Source organism: Metschnikowia bicuspidata (genome assembly GCF_001664035.1).
Source record: "Metschnikowia bicuspidata var. bicuspidata NRRL YB-4993 chromosome Unknown METBIscaffold_1, whole genome shotgun sequence".
Taxonomy (NCBI): Eukaryota; Fungi; Ascomycota; class Pichiomycetes; order Serinales; family Metschnikowiaceae; genus Metschnikowia; species Metschnikowia bicuspidata.
The window spans coordinates 896,435-912,152 of NW_017387731.1; the positions used below are offsets into that span (position 1 = coordinate 896,435).

The 15,718-nt window shown below is 49.5% G+C and overlaps 7 protein-coding genes across 7 annotated transcripts; 4 read left to right on the forward strand and 3 right to left on the reverse strand.

Moving 5' to 3' along the window:
- Positions 1–1,162: 1,162 nt before the first annotated feature.
- On the forward strand, positions 1,163–3,207 carry METBIDRAFT_9291 (uncharacterized protein; the record flags this gene model as incomplete). The annotated part of the gene is made up of 3 exons (XM_018859353.1): positions 1,163–2,383; positions 2,413–2,880; positions 3,064–3,207. 3 exons carry the CDS (start codon positions 1,163–1,165, stop codon positions 3,205–3,207), a joined length of 1,833 nt encoding a protein of 610 aa, XP_018713430.1.
- A 771-nt stretch (positions 3,208–3,978) lies between these two features.
- Positions 3,979–4,528, forward strand: METBIDRAFT_29509 (uncharacterized protein). The gene has a single exon (XM_018855420.1). The coding sequence runs from the start codon at positions 4,187–4,189 to the stop codon at positions 4,472–4,474; it is 288 nt and encodes a 95-aa protein (XP_018713431.1). The 5' UTR covers positions 3,979–4,186; the 3' UTR covers positions 4,475–4,528.
- Positions 4,529–4,536: 8 nt separating this feature from the next.
- GIN4 (protein kinase) lies at positions 4,537–8,833 on the forward strand (the record flags this gene model as incomplete). Its single annotated transcript, XM_018859246.1, has 2 exons — positions 4,537–6,184; positions 6,230–8,833. Exons 1-2 carry the CDS (start codon positions 4,904–4,906, stop codon positions 8,831–8,833), a joined length of 3,885 nt encoding a protein of 1,294 aa, XP_018713432.1. The 5' UTR covers positions 4,537–4,903.
- METBIDRAFT_29511 (TFIIH complex kinase subunit) lies at positions 8,826–10,405 on the reverse strand. Its single transcript, XM_018855421.1, has one exon. The coding sequence runs from the start codon at positions 10,220–10,222 to the stop codon at positions 8,939–8,941; it is 1,284 nt and encodes a 427-aa protein (XP_018713433.1). The 5' UTR covers positions 10,223–10,405; the 3' UTR covers positions 8,826–8,938.
- Positions 10,406–11,069: 664 nt separating this feature from the next.
- NEP1 (18S rRNA pseudouridine methyltransferase) lies at positions 11,070–12,034 on the reverse strand. The gene has a single exon (XM_018855422.1). It carries the CDS (start codon positions 11,956–11,958, stop codon positions 11,197–11,199), a length of 762 nt encoding a protein of 253 aa, XP_018713434.1. The 5' UTR covers positions 11,959–12,034; the 3' UTR covers positions 11,070–11,196.
- A 246-nt stretch (positions 12,035–12,280) lies between these two features.
- METBIDRAFT_85317 (uncharacterized protein) lies at positions 12,281–15,055 on the forward strand (the record flags this gene model as incomplete). The annotated part of the gene is made up of 2 exons (XM_018859247.1): positions 12,281–12,355; positions 12,988–15,055. The coding sequence occupies exons 1-2, from the start codon at positions 12,348–12,350 to the stop codon at positions 15,053–15,055; spliced, it is 2,076 nt and encodes a 691-aa protein (XP_018713435.1). The 5' UTR covers positions 12,281–12,347.
- A 376-nt stretch (positions 15,056–15,431) lies between these two features.
- Positions 15,432–15,671, reverse strand: RPL37B (60S ribosomal protein eL37; the record flags this gene model as incomplete). The annotated part of the gene is made up of 1 exon (XM_018855344.1): positions 15,432–15,671. A coding segment is annotated over one exon (240 nt), but the record flags the coding sequence as incomplete, so codon positions are not given.
- Positions 15,672–15,718: the final 47 nt, after the last annotated feature.

A 15,718-nucleotide genomic window follows, 5' to 3' on the forward strand; every position in this document is an offset into this window, starting at 1 on the left:
AACAGAACGAAGAAATTAAAAACAAAAGAACTTGGGAAAAAAGGAAGAAAAAGAAGAAAATTAGAAAGCAAAAAATAACGAGGGCTTGATAAGACGATATTAAGATAAGTCTAGCCTATCTACACATAGTTATAGAAGAACTCCACATTCACAGAACCGAGCTTGGTTGTGTAATTAAGAGATACAAGTGCGGTGGTCTGAGCTTTTATGCTAATATTGATGAGAAAAGCTTTATTTCCTTCCTCTGTATTGCAGATCCTGGAATGCATGTATGGTTCGACCTTTGAGTCCTCAGCTTCACTGAATACCTCAATAATCAGATATCTTTTTGGTAGCCCTTGTTTGAAATTGCATGGTCCAACCTTATATACTTGGATAAGTTCATATTCATAGTATCTGTAGGCAGATGACTGTAAATACATTTAAGTAAGAGTTATGAGTATGACGTGACCAAAAATCGATTAAAAAGCTTCAGGTTTATTTTGGGCATTGAATCGGAAATTCGAAATTTAGACTCGAATGTCAAAAAATGAGTTCAACCAAAACATGTGTATTTCTTGATTAATAATAGAGTCTTTTGAAAACATGACGCAATTGGACACATATTCAAAACATAGGCAGTTCGATTAGTAGGTAATAGATGATCTCTTTAGTAGATTTTGTTAACAGGTACGAAAAGTATGCGTGGGTGCAAAACGCAAGATCCTGAAAGAAAAGATTTCGCTAATTATAAAGTTACTGAGTATTCTGATCATTTTTACATTGTATCTTGTTTACCTGCCAATCGCAAACAAAATACAAAATCCAAAACCCAAGTACATTTGGGTTGGTTATCTCGCTTTTCCATTTTTGCTTGTTCTCTCGAGGGTTTCTTTGGTATGTGCGGGTCTGACGCCATAACGAACGATAATAAAATGTCTATCAACACGTGCTGTGATGAGTCGAGCATCAAAATCTTGGTGTCTCCAAGAAACGCTGACATTTTTGAAGTCATCGGAGACTTTAACTGTCGGGGGAATGGGGACTATGAACCCCCCTAGGCTTATAGCGGCAAGGTCATTGGAGAATAAGGCATCTTTGCATGATTCATCAGTACTATGGTCTTCGTCTGAGAGTCAAAGTTTATCTAGCTCAAATTTGGGTTTTGAAAATCTAAGAAATAATGATGAACGATGATAGCCAAATGGAAAACGTGTTTATCAACAGGCTTGCTACGTTTTCATCCTCGAACTCTAGATTCGCAGACAGACAGCTTGCGGAGACATTCGAGGGATGCAAAACCGGCAGAGAGGACCAGGATCTCTCAGAAAATTATTTCAGAGGATTCAAGGGAAATTTGATGGTTTCTTGTGACACTGGTGTTGGGCCCGTATATAACTCTGCGAGCGAAGTTAGTTCCGCCGACTGGAAAGCTTCTGAGCCTCCTTTGAATGTCGAGGTACAAAAACTCTTTTTCAGGCCGTTTTATATTTTTGAAGAAGCTCAAAAAACTGAAACACTTGCAAAGACTCAAAATAAAGACAATCAGGGGGAGAATTACCCAAAGTCCTACAAGCCAAATGGCCAGATACACATGCTCTTCGAAAACTGCGAGGAAGAAATTATAAATCCGTACTTCTGCGAGATGTCTTTCAAGTGCTCACGAGAATTAACAAAAGAATTCAAAAATTTGAAGAATTGCTTTGGACCGAAAAACATTAGCCCTAATAATCGAAATGACCAGGATCAGAAAACAGAACCTGGATTTTCTCAGATCGCCCTACTTTCCGAGGGTAGACTGTCTGGGCAACGCTGGCAACTAAACGAGCCTGGATTTGAATTGATAACTAAAAGTTCCAATGTTTGGGATTATTCTGCCCAAAGAAGTATCGATATTGAAACAAATAAAGCCAGTACACACTTGGGAAAGAAGAAAATAATTATGGCTGAATGTCAGACACAAACGAACACTACTAGTTCTTCCCCCAAGATGAGTTTGGGAAATTTGAATGATCAAGAGAAAAATAAAATGCCACACAAGATAAAGCCATGGTGGAAACTTTCGCTCCGGACCAGAGATAAGACCATAAAAGTAGAAAAGACGTTGTGGAAAGCGCTTTGTTTGAACGAAGACGCCTTTTGGGACAGGATAAGAAAAGATTTTGTGAGTGGCGAAGAGCTCCACCTTATCAGTGAAGCCAGGGGAAAATTAATGTTTGTGCCCGAATTGAAAGAATACATTCTAAAGAAGGAAAATCTCAGGCAAAACTGTAATGACAAAGTCCGCACGAATAGAAGGGTTTTATTTTCTGAAGATGTGGAAGTCATTTTTCCCAAAGAAATTTTCGAAAAAGATCATGTTTTGATTGCTGCTGGTGTTGCCCCTAAAGGAATTTTGAAAACAGTTTTGTGATCCAGAAATTCGGCCATCAGAATGATACTAGGCAAAGGCAATCCATGGACAGAAATATGTGGAGATGGGTTGAATTATGCGAAAATCAGATTCACGGATCAAGAAAAACATGTGGACTGGATGATTTCAATTCTGTAGCAAGCTTTTTCAAAGACGCTTGCGAATACTCTTTCCTCAGTTACATCGAAGTTGCTGAGGAGCAAAGCTTAAATTACAATCACTATTTGGCTCAAATCAGCAACGCTGTAAATTCAACTTTAGATTTATTGGCTGGAATTGGAGACCTGTTCACTTTACATGTCGATACTATCAAAGATGCCGACAAAGATGGAGATTCATTGTTAGATGCTGCAAATAGATCCAAGAATTTAGTTCAGTCGGTACCCAAATCTGGTGACTCGATTCAATACATTGAGAAGGCGCTAAAAGTATTGACAAGTGCCGACTATGGTTACGTGGAAACAATGGTCGACATCGCCAACACCGGGGTCACAAGCCGATAAGCCATCACGAGCGCTTTCGATGGTTTTCTTTCAGCAAAGGTTAAGCTGCAAGAAGATGAACAGACTATTTCGGGATATTTAGAGTACTTCCATGCAATGAGGTCCTTTGTCTGGAACGAGGAGTTGTGTGGCATTTCTCGGTATCACTATATTTTGAAACTCCTACAGGAAGGCACAAAGGTTGTGAGAGATGTACAAGAAGAACTTAAGCTACACTCCAAGCTAATTTTGATGGGTTTGACCAACTTGCAGTTTGGATTTGGAGAAGAGAAATTCCCCCCAAGCCTCAGTGGGAGAAATCCTAGTGAATGATCTGTGCTGCCAAGAACTCTTCAAAAGGTCCTCTATTGGTTTAATTGGGGGTGATATTATGGAAGAGAGCAGTCGATACTTGCCTCTCAGATTAAAATGTTGCGCTCAATATGGAGTGTAGATGCCACACATAGTTCCTGATATTCCATCAAGACACTATGGGCTTCAGCCCTAGGCGGGAAATGTATGTACTTTTAAAGAGGAGCGAGAGGAAATTTCAATAATTGAATTTCCCATGGTCTTCGTCCAAGACAGGACAATGACAGGACCAAGACCTCACGTTTTCTTTTAAGAATCTACCAATATCTCTGGCTGATGTGTAGTGGACAGAGATGAAACCAGGCCCATAAAAGCTACTTATAGATATTGCTCAATTAAACGGGCGGCTCAGAGAATTGCAGATTTTCAGCTCCATTTTTCTTAAGGACTCACCATGCTGCGTTGATGGAGGCGGAAGTTGAGAATACGATGCTCCATCGAGCGGGTCTGGGGAGTCGTAACCCGACTGCAGATATATCTGATCATCCGCCTATTCAGTGAAATTTCAGCAAGCCTACAATGGAGCGAAATCAAGGTGTTTTGCAATAGGAGAGCGTGTATGTACTTTGCACGGGCTTTCCCAAAAAGCAAGGTAAGCCCCGAATTACCGTTCTTGCTCAATTCACTTCTTTTTGGTTAGTCGCGAAATGTCGGTAAGTTGTTCACAATGCATTTGCCATACTTGCACAGCTGATTGGCGCGGAAAAGCGTGGCTAAGCACCTCGATATTCGACCCTGATGCATACTTTTGTTGGGACTCGTAACCCCACGGAGCTTCAATCTGTTAGCGACGACAGTTGCTTCATGAGAACAGTTTTCCTTCCCGTTCCTAGCGTCAGCCTTTTCTTTTTTTTTTGTTTTTCATCGCCTTGGCTAGAACTGAAGCACTGTTGAAATATCAAACGGAGCCCCCCTCCTTTCGCAAGACCTTTCATACGAAATGCGAGAAATCGGCTGCGCAAGACCATCTCTAGATACACTCGTTTCTCGCGTCTGCGCCTCGATCGCTACTGCCTTTAGATGGACTCACGGGCCAAAACTAGATGTGCGGGTGCATGGATCAACGGATGGTAGCGACACTCTCGCCATTCGCATGACAAATCTAGTATTATTGGCACAGCGCTCGGCGAAGCACAGGGCTTTGTTCCCCCATTTTGTTTCATTCATTTTAATTCAGTATTTGTTTTATTTCATGTTCATTCTGTTTTCATTTTGGGGCAGTTGTTAGTTTCCACCGGCGCCGTGTGGCCCCCGGCCAAGAACCCAAATTCCCTAAAACAGCGCTATACTTTTCGAGCCATCTCGTGGGCCAGCCGGGCCCGCTGTCGCCGAAAGCGTATTAATCGGGTGCCGCGTGCCTGCCACACACGCGTCGCGCATTCCCAAGTGAGTGGTAATTTCCCAAACAATCTTGTGCGCGTGCAGGACAGACCCTCGATAGCCTCTTATACACCGGCAACGTCAACACGTCTGTGAGGTTTTCACCTTTTTTCCTACCCTGGGATTTTCTCTTCAAACAACCGCTGTTCCACACTCACGCCGTTTTTGCCTGGAACCACCCGCTACCCCAAACACTCTTTTAAAGCAGCATCTCTGACTGCCCTCATCAGAACAATCCCAGCCATTTGCTGACTGCCCATCTCCACAGTCTCCTACTATGCTATCCAGACAAGGCTCGGTGACCTCCTCGGTTTTCAATGCACAAATACACCCGCAACAAATCGGGCCCTGGCGGCTAGGGAAAACGCTAGGCCGCGGCGCCACAGGGCGGGTTTTGCTTGGCGTGCACCAGACCACGGGCCAGAAGGCGGCCGTGAAAGTGGTGTCGAAACTGGACTTGAACGAAGACTACGAGCAGCCCCAGGACCGCAAGGGCGGGCTTCCCTACGGCATCGAGCGGGAGATCATTATCATGAAGCTCTTGACCCACCCGAACGTGTTGCGTTTGTACGATGTGTGGGAGACGTCCAAGGCATTGTACTTGGTCTTGGAATACGTCGAAGGCGGCGAGCTCTTCGACTTGTTGGTGGAAAGGGGCCCGTTGGAGGAGCAGGAGGCCGTCAAGTACTTCCGCCAGATCATCCTCGGCACCGCCTACTGCCACGCGTTGGGCATCTGCCACCGCGACTTGAAGCCCGAGAACTTGCTTCTCGACAGCTCTCTCAATGTGAAGCTTGCGGACTTTGGCATGGCGGCATTGGAGAGCAACGGCAAGTTGCTTGAGACGTCGTGCGGCTCGCCGCACTACGCAGCGCCCGAAATCGTGTCTGGACTCAAGTACCACGGCGCCGCGTCCGACGTGTGGTCGTGCGGCGTCATTCTCTTTGCCTTGTTGACCGGCCGCTTGCCCTTTGACGACGAGAACATCCGCAACTTGTTGTTGAAGGTGCAGGCCGGCAACTTCGAGATGCCGCTGGAAATCAGCCCCGAGGCCCAGGACCTAATTTGGAAAATGCTCACCGTGGACCCTATGGAGAGACTCACCACCTCGGACGTCTTGAGCCACCGCCTCCTTGCTAAGTACCCGTGCCCTAACGAAGACCTCATCAGCGTCAAGTCCTTGCCGCACCCGAAGACCGCGTACAAATCCTTGGGCTCCGTCAAGAACATCGACCGGCAGATCTTGGAGAACTTGTCCATTTTGTGGAACCTGCGGCCCGAGCAAGAGATCATCCTGGCCCTTTTGAAAGAGGGCCCGACCCCCGAGAAGACCTTTTACGCGTTGCTCCTCAGGTACAGACACACGCAGGACGACGCCACGCTCAACCCCACCACGTCTGCGTCCCCCACCAAGAATCTCCCTCGCTCCACCTCGGCGCTCTCCAACAGAGCCCCCAACACCCCAAGACGCGGCAAGATGGGCCAAGTGAGCGCGTCATCCTCGAGAAACAGGCCTGTCTCCTTCCAGCGTCGGTATGGCGCTCGCAACTCCGTGCCCGCGAGGAACTCGGCAGTTTCAAGTGTCAACAACTCGCCCTACAAGTCCCCTTCAAGAGACACCCGGTGGAACCAGCCTTCGCCCGCCAGGTCACCGCGGAAACGCATGAGCTTCCAGCCCCAAGGCGGGCCTCCTCCCAGAGACATCTACAATGAAATCATGGCCGTTTCCGGGCCAAACGAATCGTACACGTCGATGCCGCCCACCTTGCCCTCGAAAGACACCATTCACGCGGATGCAGAGACACCAGCCACAGCTGCTGACATTGGCATCAGAGAGGAGAACAAAGGTACGCTAGAAGCTCTCAGCGCTGCTCCCTTCTTGATACCGAACCAATCGTCCACCACTATGACCGGTGCAGGCAACAAGAGAAATTCGATCTTGAAGCAGTCTAACTCTAGAATGAGCAGACGCAAATCCATCCGCCAATCTTTAAACACTGGCATGAAGCGGAACTCCATCACCATCAAGCTTCTTTCTACGTATGCAAAGCTCTCGAACGAGACCGACTGGGAGTATATGGACAAGCAAACCAAGCGGACATCTGCTACCTTCGGTATGCTTTGTGACAAGATCTTCAATCACGAGGCGTATGACGAGGAGGACGAGAAGTTGATTGACGAGGAGGAAAAGAAAGCCAAGGAGTACGAGAAATTGATGGAGCTCGAACGGAAGAAGCACGAAGCAGAACTCAAGGCGCGCAAAGAGTTGGCCAAACAACAAAAAAGACAGAAGAGGCGGTCTTTGTTCTCTTCCTCTAAAAAGCTACACATCACTGTAACTGAAGATGGCCTGGGCCAAGAAGAGGCTCCTGCTGGTGCGTCAGACGTGCTTCCTGGAAAGAGAAATTCGCAGCAACAAAAACAGGCCAAGTACAATCAAGCCTTGAGAGCCCTTTCGGAGGGAGTTGGTGGGAATGACGATGAACTCAAGAAATCTGACCTTGACGCAATCAAAAAGCGTTCTGTCACGCAACCGATTCCCAGAAGAAGACAAACACCAGTTTTAAGCAGGAGACCAGTTTCTCGGTTGGATCCGCTATGGCTTGCGCATGAGAACGAGAAGCTCACCCGGGCACAGGATGCCTTGAAAGCAGAGTTTCAGGACATGGAAAATAAGAGAAAGAACAGGAACCGGGAGTCGATGGTGTCTTTTGGCTACAAAGACGACAAGCACCAATATCCCAAGGACTCTGATTACGACAATGCCTTCGAGCTTCCAGAACACAAGAATGAAGACGCAGACTTGAGTGAGGAGTACTTATCCGAAATCAGAAAATCCCGGCTTTTGAACTCGCAGCTCAACTTAAACGCTGCTTTGGAGGGCAACTTGAATGATTCAAGCGTGAAGCGCACCTCGAAGATCGGCAGGCATAAGGAAGAGGAAAGAAAGACGTTGATTGGATCTGTCAACATCCCCAAGGTCACGAGAAAATCAAGCAATTTCACAAACTCAAATAAGAGGTTGTCTTTGCTCAGTCTCAAGTCGACCAAAGAGTCTTACCAGGACTTAAACAGCTTTTTGGATACGCACAATGAAGACTTGGAGGACGACGAGCTTAATGAAGAGGAACAACTTTCCAAGGCCATGCCTGGCTTGAGAACCAGCTTTGCCGACCGTTTGGATCACGCAGGCTCAACCATGAACGATTTAGGAGACGACGACGAGCCTTTGGACTCTAATTCCGTCATTGATCTTGACGAGCATTTGGCTAACAAGAGAACATCTTACTATGCTGGTCCCGGCAACAATATGGGTCATAGGAAATCTGTGGCCAGTGCCAAAAGTGCGAAGGATTCTCAGAGGCGAAGGAGTGGTGTCAGCCAGAAGGAGAAGGAAGCTGACTACACTTTTGCAGAGGATGACACGAGACCTAAATCCAATGCTGACGAGGTTTTCGAAAGTATCAAGTTGCCGGAGAGCAAGAAACCACTTTCCCAGGGTGCCAGAACCAACAAGCCGGTGAGAGCTGCTCAGCCAAGCCCATCGACTATGCTTCTTCCTGACTTGAAGGCTCCTGAGAAGCCCACAGCTGTATCAAAGGGAAAGAAGTATGGCGAGCTTGCAGAAAAACGAGAAACCAAACCAAGCGTTCCCGCGCATGGTAGTGTTCCGCTCATGGACTCCACGAACTTAAAGCCAAAAACCGAGGATGTGCCGCAAAAGAGAAACCGCTCGATTTTCAGAAAGTTATCTTGGGGCACAAAGAAACTGTTGGATGAAGAACCCAAACAACTACCATCGCCAGCGAACTCGAGCGGTAGCACAGTTAACGAACCGAAAGGAGGCCTTTTCCTGCGGTTGTTTAGTTCCTCGGATCACAGCCAGCTTGAGGTCCATACATACAAGACGATTTTACCCAAACAAGAGATGATGTCGGCTTTGTTCTCACTTCTAAACTCGTGGACCAATTTCGGACTAAAAGACTTGAGAAGGGACAACCACGGGAACAATATCCTTGGGTCTGTTTCAAAAAGAAACTCTTTTAATTTCAAGAGCTGCAAGTTCAGAATCCAGATTGCACAGAGAGAGATGAACCAGAAATCAGAGGTTATTTGTGTTCACACAAAGGGGGCCGCGGCTACATCCAAGCTCTTGTTCCAAGAAATAAAACGGGTCTTGGAGAAAGAGGGAGTCATGGACGAGTAGACTTTTACGACATACTGTTGGACAGAACGATCAGATCATAGAACTACATACAAATGAGACAAAAATCAGACTCATCACAGGCAAAAACCTACGTACAACGTATATTTAGGGCTGCTCCGGAAGGGCCTTGATGCGTCTTTTCAATAGTTTCAGAGGATTAAGAGCAAAGAAGCACTTTTCATCGATTTTAGTACTCTCTTCTTTGGACGTCGTTGTCTCCTCCTTCGCAATCTTAATGCATCTTTTGATGGTCTTCAATATGAGGTCAAAATGTTCTTTCACATGCGGGGGAACGGAGGACTGACCAACCTCCTTGCCTTCAGGTGGCTCGTGAAGAAATTTGAGTCTTAAGTAGCGGTCAGTTATCCGCTTATCTGAGTCGTATAGGGCAGCCAATGCAATCTGCGGAGGAGTGAAGAGGAAGGAAACGTCGCTTAACAACGCATGGTCGTTTAGCCACTTCTTTGCCTTATCGTAAAGCTGGCCTATGGTGTCCACATTTACGTCGTACATCACAGGCGCCGGATGTAAGAGCAACAGCTGGAAATCTAGGAAGAAGCCGTACACGGGTCGAAATGCGTGGTGCACCAAGAGCGTGAATTTGAGCGCCTGCAATATGATGAACTCTAGCCCCAAGATATCTTCCGGCTTGGTTTTCGGTATTCTCGAACAGAAAGTCTCGATGGAAATGAAGTAGTTTTCCAGCTTCGCTGCTAAGAACACAGCGGTGTACAAGACGTTGCGGGGCCTATATTCCATGACAGAATTCACCAAGTAGAATCGCCTGAAAAATGAAATGGCGGTGGCTTTCACCTGAGTGGGCATTTTGAAGTGCGCACAGATCTGAACGATCTGCTGGCCGAAGTAGTGCAAGTACTTCTGCTCTTCGTCAAACGAAATGAGCTCGAGAATCTCGGATGTCAACTTGTCACCGTGTGCGGCGAACACCTCGGGTTTCTCCGCCTCCAACGATGATCGCGAGCTTTCGAACAGTTGAAGAGCAGTGGCTCGTCCTTTTTCGTTGGTCTGTTTTTTGATCAGGTACAACTCCTCGCTGGTGAAGGACCAGGTCTGGTACTGAGACGATCGGCGATAGAGATCGTCGCCCGAGACGGATTTTTTCTCGGGCTTTGGACCCGTTTCGGCCGGGGAGATAGATCCCGAGCTCAGCTTCTCGATTATGTTGCCAGACTGGACAGGAAAATCTGGAGACACGGTGTTTTGTGTGCTTCCAGCATCGGCACAATCTATAGTGGGTGCTACTGGCTGCGGCCCTGGTGAGCTGGTGGCACCGTTTATGGGCTCATGTGCAGCTGCAGAATTGATTTGTTCGGGATTGTTTTTGCTCATGCTGCCGCCTGATGATAGCAGCGTTTCTGGCGCTTGCATTGCTATTTTGCAGGGAACGAGAGTGCTGTTATTATTGCTGAAGAATTGCCGATGGTGGATCTGCAGAGGACCAGGGCCGCAATCTGCGACACAGGTTGCGCATGCCTGGACGAGCAGTATGGAAGCGATGGGAGGGAATACTTCAGTGAAAGGCCAAAACCGGTCTTGGCGGTGGAAAACATCTCAGAGCCTGAGATGATGTGACTGTGAAAAATGGAGTGATTGCAAAAAAATACTAATCTATATAAAGAGGGACTGCCTGCAGCAAAGGAGAGATTTTTAATTATTCTGTCGAATGAGTGAGAAAGCGAAAAGAGGTGAGATGAAAAAGACTAAAATAAATCGGCGCCAAACACTTTACAGCTTGGTGCCCGACATGTATGTGATTAGCACTAGGAAGAAAAGGATCGTTGAGTTGGGCCTTAATGGAGAATGCTTACAGGTATGGGTCGAACGAATGAGATGTATATTTCATGAAAGGCATGAGCATGCATGTCTGAGAAAAGGCAAGTGCAGGTAGATCCAAATCTTAGTAGATCCAAATCTGAGTAGACCCAAATCTGAGTAGACCCAAATCTGAATAGATCCAAATCTGAGTAGATTCAAATCCGAGTAGACCCAAATCTGAATAGACCCCCAATCTGAGGAGAAGAGAGTCATGTGCCATCTGGGGCATGGGGAATAGCCCCGCACAGGCTCGAATAGCCAGAACATGCACCCCCAGTCTACCATACAAAAGACGCCCTGTAAAAGGGCTCCAGCAGAGGCAAGCAGCACGCGAAGCCATGGACTCCACACCCACACAGCACAGACTACGTTCGTTTGCAAGATACAAAAAAATTAATGTTTCACGTCTTCCCTATATTCGGTAGTATCTAGTGTCGCCTGTATGGACCAGACAGGCCGACAGTTTCAGGTTGCACGAGAAAACGCTCGGTTCTCTCCGTCCAAAAGTCGTCCTTGGGGAACGCCCCCTACATGATCCCCCAGACATCCTCGCACCCGTGGCAGAACTTCGAACACGCCACGGACGCAGACAAGGGGTAGTCGGAAAGGCCGATTTTCTCGTCCACGTACTCGTCCGCAAAGGTGTCCTGGCCCCGGGCCATGGCGCCCACAAACACGCATATGCTCTCGTCGTCGGCCAAGGTCTGCACGTAGTCCTGCACCCGGCGGATCTTGGCGTCGAACGACAAGGTGACCTTGCGGCACTTTGTGGGGAGGTGGTCCGTGATGGGGTTCTTGACCACCTTCAACAACTTCTCCTCGGAGTCCACCGAGCGGATCGAGAGCTTGTGCAATAGCTGCACCATCAACCCGGAAAACCGCTTGAACGTGCGGGGGATTCTCACGCTCGGGTTCACCTCGATCAACACGCCGCGTGCCGTGTGGATGAACACCTGCAACTTGCCGGCCTTGTTGATGGGCGAGTCCAAGAGCGTCAAAAGACACTGGTGGGTGATGTCCGGGCGAGCCTCGGCAATGTCGCGGCCCATCTTGCGCAACAAGCCCTGGTGGTCGTCGCAGTTCAACAACGCATACTTGTCGCCGCCCGCCGCGCCCGTGCTGATTTTGTGTGTTTCCAAACACGCCTGTGAAAGCACCACCACCATGCGCTTTGTGTCTTTGTCTTTGGAGGTCAAAACCTGGGGCCTGGAGGGCACGAAGGAGGCCGGGGGCGGGGCGCCGGCGGCAGGCTTGTCCTGCACTCTGGAGTCTTGTTTGGCGTCCGTCATGGATGTGTATAGACTGGGGGTGCCGAGAAGAAAAGCCGGGGTGGGAGGGCGATACGGCTGGGTCGAGAAGCGATGGCCTGGAGGGTGCACGATGACTTTTCCAGGCGCGCGTCTTTTTTTCGGGAGAAGAGCTGCGGCCCCGGAACTGGCGCGTCACGTGACGCGCCCGTAGTCACCCCCAGTTCCGGGGGCACGGGCGCTGTCTGCGCGGCTGGCGGCGGGCCAAACCACTGGTTTCTGCAGAGCACGCCGACGCCCGGGCAGGGGCTGGCGGCACGCGTCCCGGGGCACTGGCCGTGCTGTTTTTATCTATGCGTGGGGGCATATTTCTTGGTTTGGGGGCGCGGGGCGATTTGCGGCAAAAAACAGGCACGTGACGGGCCCTCGTCATGGCCCTGCGTGTTCATGTCTGCTGGGCAGCGATGTGCCTGAGCAGCCGCGGTTCTCACCGACCAACAAGGTTGTTATACTCACCGACTGATAGGGTTCTTCTCACGGACTAACACGGTTCCTGTACTCGACTAATAAGGTTCTTGTACTCGCTGAGTAATTAGGTTCTCATACTCCAATAAGGTTCTTCTCACCGACAAGATTCTCATACTCACCGACTAACAAGGTTATTATAGTCACCATCCAACAAGGTTCTTCTCACCGACTAACAAGGTTATTATACTTACCATCCAACAAGGTTGTTATACTCACCATCTAACAAGGTTATTATACTCACCATCTAGCAAGGTAATTATACTCACCTTCTAACAAGGTTCTCATAGTCACCATCCAACAAGATTCTTCTCACCGACTAACAAGGTTGTTATACTTACCATTCAACAAGGTTTTTATACTCACCGACTAACAAGGTTCTTCTCACCGACTAATAAGGTTATTATACTCACCATCCAACAAGATTGTCACCATCCAACAAGATTGTCACCATCCAACAAGGTTCCCATAGTCAATAGGCGAATAGCACCGCACAGCCCCACCGTTGCATGCCCACACCAGAGCCTGCCAGATGTCCGACTCCAGTTTTGACGACGACGACGACGCGTTGCTTTTGCAGCTCGTCGGGGCCACGCCCAGACCGCCGCCCGCCGCCGCGCCCGCAGCCCCACACCACCAGGCCGCCCCGCTGCCGTTGTTCCGGGCCCAGGGCGAAATCTCCATCTTGAGGGCCCAGCTCGAGGCGCTCCAGAACCTGCGGTCTCGTGAAGTTGCCCAGCTTAGCGCCGAGGCCCAGGCCTTGCGCCTTTCTGCCCAGGAACACGTCGCGCTGCTCAAGCTGACCGTCGACAAGCTCGAGGACGAGAAGAAGTTCTTGGGCAACGAGCTCCGCTCGCTCTCGTCGGTCAAGCGGCGGCGCGTGTCCGACCACTCCAACGGCGCCCCGGAGGCTCTGCAGTGGGGCGGCGGACCGGAAACTCGGGCAGGGCTGCCGGCGCCAGACGCGCCCGGCCCGGCCCCCCGGGCTCACGGCGCGGCACAGGGCCCCCGCATCCAGTTGCAGGACGACTGGTCCCAGCTTTGCCACCACTTGTGGCGCCACACGATCAACGGGGCCGGCCGCACCTCCATGGCGTTCCTCTCGAAAATATGCTCCCAGAGGACACTCGGCGTCCACGGCGCCATTGCCGTTGCCGCCAACACGCCGCTCCTGTCGTGCGTGTGGGACGCGCTATTGCAACTCCGCCACTTGCGCTTGGACAAGCTTGTCCAACAGGCCTGCGAGCTGCTTCTCCTCGTCATCCAGGAGCTCTTGCGGCTCCACGAGCAGCGAGAGCCGGGCGTGCTCGTGGCGGTGCCGTTTCTCATTTCAGTCGTGCATGCGGCGGCCAACTTCAAGACGTCCGCGGTCACCGAGTCCTTGGCCACGACGCTTGTGGAAGCCTCCTGCCGGATCCTGCGCAGGTTCGTGCATGTGCTCCGTCTCCACGACGAGGAGGACGAGGCGTCCTCTGGCATCAAGGCTGTGCCGTACCAGCAACGGCTATTCGAGAACCTCATTCTCGTTCTCGCGTTCGACGTCCTTGAGTCGGCTGCCGTCATCTCCTCGCAGTTCGGGCCCCTGTTCTCCCGCCACATGTGGGACCTGGGAGTCATGGACGTCGGGCTCATGCACCAGGTGCTTCCCGAGAACACCGAGCGGTTTGTGTCTTCCGTGCAAATCAACTTGGTCTCGAGTCTCGTCGAGGTCTTGTCTGCCTCCATAAACGAAAACCACTTCTGCTCCTCGGACGACCCCTCGAACCTGCGGTTCGTCAAGTCTTTGCTCAAGGTGTTCATCATCGACATTCGCATCAAAGACGACTTCATGTTCTACGGCCTCAATCGGGTTTTGGGAAACAATCTCGATCTCGACAAAATTAGCCAGGCGGTCCCCCCGGAGCCCGAGCGGCTTTTCAACAAGACGCTCGTGTCCATTCCGTACCCTGTGAGGCCCCAGGAACTAGACACCCAGCACAGTTTCACCCGAGCGCTTCAACACGATTGTCACTTGCTCGCCCTACGTGTTCGCATCGTGATGTTGTTGGAGTCGATTGCGATCTCAAGCAGAATCCATCTTCTCAACCTGAAAGAGAATATCAAGTCAATTGTCAGGATCATTGGCTACGAGCAGAACCTCATCATACACCAACCGCGCTCGCAGCTGATTCACATGAGACTCACCATAATAACGGTGTTTGTGCGTATACTATTCTACGTCATCGAGGAAGAGAGAAACATCAACACCTTGATATATCCCGAGACGCTCTATGAGATATTCGTTGTGCTCCTGCGAATAGCATTCGCCTCAGACTCGCTTTCTTTCGACGCCCACGAGCTCTTGTCACAGATCAGAGCTAAGGGCTTCACGGAAACCGGCGTGTTCAACAGAAGCTGCGAGTCTCGCAGCCGAGAAATGGCTCATTTCGATCTATTCAATCCCAACCCACAGCAGCACACTCATTTGGCAGGGATAGAGGGCGACTTTGCGAATGGGCTTGAATTTCCTTATGATCTGGATACCATCGAGATAGCTAGGGAAATCTTAAACGTGTGCGTGAACCACGACGAGGCAGACAACTTGTACTATAACATGAACAAAGAGGCACAGTGATGGAGAAATCGAGAAGGTGTTGCGTCTTGAGGAACAAAGATGATTTTCAAGGTTCGCTGCATGCCATCTTCTGCGTTATTTCTCCAAATAGACTGTCCAGTCACGACAACCAAGAAACGAGGTGCCGAAGTACAACTCACACGGGAACTGACTACACCTGTCGCCTCTGCACTAACGTAGATATCCAAGGACCTGCGCATGCCACAACAAATGCACAAGTTGACCGCCCTACGATGTCATGATGAGTGCTTGCAATAATCGTAATCTAGTAGTCCAATCTACAGCAGTAAATAAACCGCGTTGCTGCAAATGTATGATGTATTAATTACACTAGGGATGAACGTTATAAGAGAGAAACTTAAGCGGACACATCCTTGATGGAGGTCTGGAAACCGTTGTTGAATCTTCTGGAGACGTGCTTCAAGTAAGCCATTCTACCGGTACCGGTGGTGCTTCTTCTCTTGGCCTTCAAAGCCCAGTTGTGAGATCTCAACTTAGCAGCTGGGTAACCGCAAGAAGAACAGGTCTTCTTTTGAGCGTGGAACGAACGACGGCCACATCTCTTACACAAAACGTGAGACTTGTTGTGTCTCTTTCCCATAGATGGAGTACCCTCTGAATTTCGTTAGTAAATGTGGATTTCAAGTGTGACTTGACATGGAC

What these genes read in the sequence shown, in the direction of transcription:
- METBIDRAFT_29511 (XM_018855421.1), bottom strand. Translation starts at nt 10,222, where the DNA reads ATGCAAGCGCCAGAAACGCTGCTATCATCAGGCGGCAGCATGAGCAAA.
- METBIDRAFT_29509 (XM_018855420.1), top strand. Translation starts at nt 4,187, where the DNA reads ATGCGAGAAATCGGCTGCGCAAGACCATCTCTAGATACACTCGTTTCT.
- NEP1 (XM_018855422.1), bottom strand. Translation starts at nt 11,958, where the DNA reads ATGACGGACGCCAAACAAGACTCCAGAGTGCAGGACAAGCCTGCCGCC.